At 30.2% G+C, this 5,068-nt stretch overlaps 1 protein-coding gene across 1 annotated transcript in view; it reads right to left on the bottom strand.

Annotated features, from left to right (window-relative positions):
* Window positions 1–5,068, bottom strand: part of LOC106685607 (uncharacterized) — a 214,443-nt gene that overhangs the window by 45,333 nt on the left and 164,042 nt on the right. Inside the window, exon 4 of the mRNA XM_067046205.1 lies at window positions 1,174–1,350. Coding sequence (XP_066902306.1) covers window positions 1,174–1,350 — 177 coding nt within the window. The remainder of the gene's footprint in view (window positions 1–1,173; window positions 1,351–5,068) is intronic.

The raw sequence follows: 5,068 nt of genomic DNA on the forward strand, positions 1-5,068 counted from the left end.
AAGATTCCCCTTCACAAAACCAAAGCCCACTCGTCTAAACATATCGCCCGTGTTTTTGTTTTTCCCCTTAATCCCTTTTGTCTACGCAGATATCACCAGTGTTTTTATCTTACCATGGCAATCGTAATAATATCTTATTTTTTTCCGTATAAATAAATTTTTGTTCTGATTCATAGTAATTAATTTGTTTATTACCCTCAACTTATTTTGGTTACACCTTCCAAGAAGTCCCCATACTTCATAAATCTCAATACGTCAATGAAATTTACTCAAAAATTGTTACGATACGTACACTTTTATGGGAAAATAGTCACAAAAGTCAATAAAGTTCATATTTCTAGTCCATCTAAAATGTGCAAAACCGAATTTTTTCAGTATTAAATTGAAAGAGGCGGTAGAAATTTAGAATTATTTGAAGAAACAAACCTACTTTTGAAAAACTGCAATTTTTATAGTAACTTTCGTTAATATTGACTTGGCCGAAATAATTTTTGTTGGATAGTACAACAACCAGTAAAAACTCATTTCACCACAGTTTTTTTTCACACTTTTCACCACTGTACCGCGCAGCGTTCCTCTATATTTATGTATAAAGCCTTAGATTTTGTTGTAAATTAAAACAAATCATCGATAGAGCGTATAAAACGTATTAAAAAAATTATGTTAGTTCCTTATTGCAAATGTTGGTTCAGTTTAAGTAATAAAAACGTAAAAATAATGATGTATTGGTAAATGTTTAATTTTAACTCAATATAATAACTCTAATTAATTATGAGAGATAGTTGACCGTGGATGATGAATGAGGAGAAGATGGTTGGGGGTGCGGTCAATGAAACACAAATAAGTATGATTAACTTATTTTAATGTGCCGACGTTTAATCATACTTATTTGTGTTTCATTGACCGCACCCCCAACCATCTTCTCCTCATAATAACTCTAAATTCTAATCTAGCAGTATCAAGGCATTTTCTATAAAATTAACTATATATAGCATTATTAGTTACTTTCTTTTACTTAGATATTAATTGATATCTGTTTTTGGTTTGACATTTCAGACTTCTCGATGGCTCAGGTAAATATTGATTAACGAAGGCTCACTTGTGGTTTATCTTCCAATATCGCCGAATATATTAAAATATTGTTATTATTAGCAGTATTACTATAGTACTTACATTTGCTTGAGGTTCTGGCGTTGATCCACCATCCTCCGACTCTTCAGGTACCACACTAAGGCCATCCGGTTCCATAGCAATTCTAGGTACTCTCAGTAAGATTGGTGGCCTATCCTCCTCGCCTCCTTCGTCATCTTCTTCGTCTTCTGCATCTGTTTCTTCATCTTCTTCCTCCTCCTCTTGATCAAAAAAATATTTCAATATTAGTTATTTAGAATAAATCACTATTGACATTGATAATAAAAGCAAGATTATAAATGATTACACGAAAGTAGTAACATTATAAAGTTCTGCCCTCCAGACATGCAACAACGTGTGGTGACGAAAAAAACCTTCGTGTCATTTTATAAGTCACACGGAAAATGTACATTAACACAAAAAACATCTGGGAGCGGGTGCTTTTTTCGCTAGATGATTTCCTACAGAACACTAGAGCCTATACCTGATTATTTTGGAATTGTAACGCGTTACTTAAATTTTATAAGAATCCAAGATGGGGTGGATCTTAAATCTATTTATTAAAGCCTATTATTGAGTAATAATGTAGTTCTGAAAACTTTTCATGTGTGATAAATAGGTGAACCTATAAAAAAAATAGGTGAACTAATCTTCCTAAATCTGTTAATTATCTAAAATAAAATCCAGAAAACTATCCGAAATTAATTCATATTTTAACGTCGCATCTTAGAATGCAAACAATAGGTAGTTTCTCTACATGCCTGTATCATTTCATTTTGACCTCACATCAAATTTAGTTGATGTATTTTTATGCAAATACAGTTGTAAATAGCAATATATTAATAAATAAAAATAAAACGTCGCATTATCAGTAACCACTGAGTACAAAGAGTTAAAAAATACTGAGCACTTTTTATTAATGAATTTTTAATTATTAATGATGAGAAAATAGTTGACTATGGATAATATATATGAAGATATGAAGGTGGGGGTTTTGTCAGAATTTCTTTTTTTTAAGTAGTACAAATGCTAAAATGTGAGTCCATAGTTAAATTGTAGCTCAGTGCGTTGAATAGTACCCGAGATACAGATTTTCAAATACCAGCGTATTTTAAAAATAAAAACTAAAATCATCATTTTGTGTCATATTTAGTATATGTTAAAATAAATTCAATAAAAATAAATAAATTGTTTTGAATAATTTTCAACTCAACACATTATAAACGACAGCTGTTGTGTACTTAACCTTAAATATGCCACATAAAATATTAAAATCTTATTGTAAAAATATTAGCCTGAAGTCATCTTAACACATCTTATCCCCCCCAGTGGAGCGGTCCACCGCGTTCTTGGTACCCCCCGGCCAGTGGCTCCTGGACTAATATTGTAACCCCCACCCTCAGCGGACCCAGCCAAACCCCTTATAATGCCATATGGCAAAGGAAGGGCACCATTATATATATATTTATATACTCAGGTATATATTAATATTGTTATACATATATTTTCCTTTATATATTAAAAAAATATTAATTACATGGCTATAGCTAGACTATACCACCTTAGCTGGACTGATATCAACACCTTATAATCCCACAAAAAAAAAATCAAAAGGAGAAGACTCAGTAAAGTATATATAATACATTTCATGTATTATACGTGTACGAAGTAATAATATGATAATGATGAAGGACTAACGAACCCGAAGTAGGGATGATAACATAGCAAGACATAGGAATACATATTTTATGTCATACCTAATCAAAATACATAAGAAACTCTTAATAACTATGAAACAAAAAAAAAACTAAAATATAATTGCTTTATTGAAGAAAATTTAAAAATAGAATATCAATATTTTATTTTGATAAGTACATATTTATTACGATATTTCCTATTGTTGTAATCGATAGGGAATATGAGTATCAATATTCCGATATTATTTTATCGAAATATCGATATATTGTTTAAAATGACTGAAATATTATATAGAGATTTTAAAATAGGAATATCGATATTTTATTTTGATAATTACATATTTTTTTAACATGAAATTATAAAAATGAAATATCGATATACGTTTTTTTAGCTTTTTATAAAATTTTATTAATCTTATTATACCTAATATCGACAATTCTATAAAAAAAAATATAGAAATATCGAATATTGTATCAATTAGAATATTGTTGGTAATTATCGATATCGATATAAATAACATTATCAAAGATCAAATGGATGTTAAAGTATTGAAACAATATATCGATCCTTTGATAATACAATATCGGAATACTTTTACTAACGTTAGAAATAAATAATTATAACGATGTCAAATATCGAAATGAATATGATGAATAATCAATATTAAATATCGAAATACTATTATTAAGCTTGAATATTTTCTTTTACAAAATATCGATATTTGGATTAAATAACATCGGAATATCTTTGCCATATTATGTTTTGGTACGAATATTTCCTCCTGAATATACCATTATAGATATATTACATGGGAGTGTATATTATCAATATTTTTTTATTTATATATACTTTTAAGGTGCGACTTTTTTTTTTTTTTTTAAGAAACCGATAATATCGAAGGAGAATATCGATATTCCGATATTATCGGTTACTTGATATCGATATCAAAGTATCGGATATCGGAGACAAAATATCGATATTTCGATAATATCGATATCGATATCCCATCCCTAACCCGAAGTTTCGATGCCGATACCACTAACGCTCTCTCCATACATCCTTCCAGTGACGCCCCTCCAAACCCAATTCCACCAAATCAGTTTTAACGCAATCCCCTCGGACGTTTACCCGCCAGTTCAGTGTTTATTAACATTTTAGGGATACGCTCGTTACTAATCCCTACGTTACACGCCCATCTTATACTCCGCAATCCTATAACTTCAATTATATTTATCGGGTATAGGTCCCTTAATTCAGCGTTTTGTAATCTTCTAAATTCTCGTATTAATTCATCTTTTTTCGACTCGAATATTTTGCGTAATACTTTATTTTCGAAAACCTTAAGGCGCTGTTCATCCCTTAGTGTAAAGAGGCCACATCTCGCATCCATAAAGAACAGTGGAAAGGATAATAGTTTTGTAAGTTCTAATTTTTAAGTTTTCCGATAGAAGGCGCGAGCTAAGTAGTTTCGAAATTAAAAAAATAACAAGCATTTCCTGCCTTCAGCCTAGCTTTTATTTCCTCATCAATTTGTTTTTTTGTTTTTTTTTAGTTACCATAGAACCTAAATACTTCAATCTATCTATCTGTTCAAATGTATTTTCTCCTATATCTATAATATCACCGAAATTGCTCGCATTCCTACTGCTAACCATGTATTTTGTTTTATTTATTTATTTCAAGACCTAGTTTCTTACCTGAGGTTATTAACATGGTTGTATTTAGTTCTATAGTTTCTTTGTCCTCGCCCAATAATACCAAATCACCAGCATACCCAAGCACTGGTATTTTACCACCCAAAGTTAAACCCTTTTCGGTATTCATTACACTTTTAATGATGTATTCTAGTGCTAGGTTAAATAAGATAGGTTATAAAGAATCACCTTGTTTTAAGCCCGACCGGACCTTGAATTTCTCAAAATAATGATTACCGATTCGCACCCTATTTAACGTTTCGGTCATGCCAATCCCTATGATATTTACTAACTTCTTTGGTATTCCCTGTTCAATCAGAATATTATGGAGCTTCTGGCGGTCAATAGAATCATAAGCCTTTTGGAAATCTATATAAAGCTAATCAACTATTGTTGTATTCCAACTTTTTCTGCAAGATTTGCCGTTATGAAAAAAATTGATCAATAGTTAATAATAATAATAGTAAAAATAATTAAAATGATTTTGAAGTTAATAATAAAGCTGAAAATTTACAATTAGTGAATTAATATAATAATGAGAATAA

This window comes from Halyomorpha halys, unplaced genomic scaffold (assembly GCF_000696795.3).
Source record: "Halyomorpha halys isolate HHAL.00 unplaced genomic scaffold, Hhal_1.1 Scaffold715.1, whole genome shotgun sequence".
NCBI lineage: Eukaryota > Metazoa > Arthropoda > Insecta > Hemiptera > Pentatomidae > Halyomorpha > Halyomorpha halys.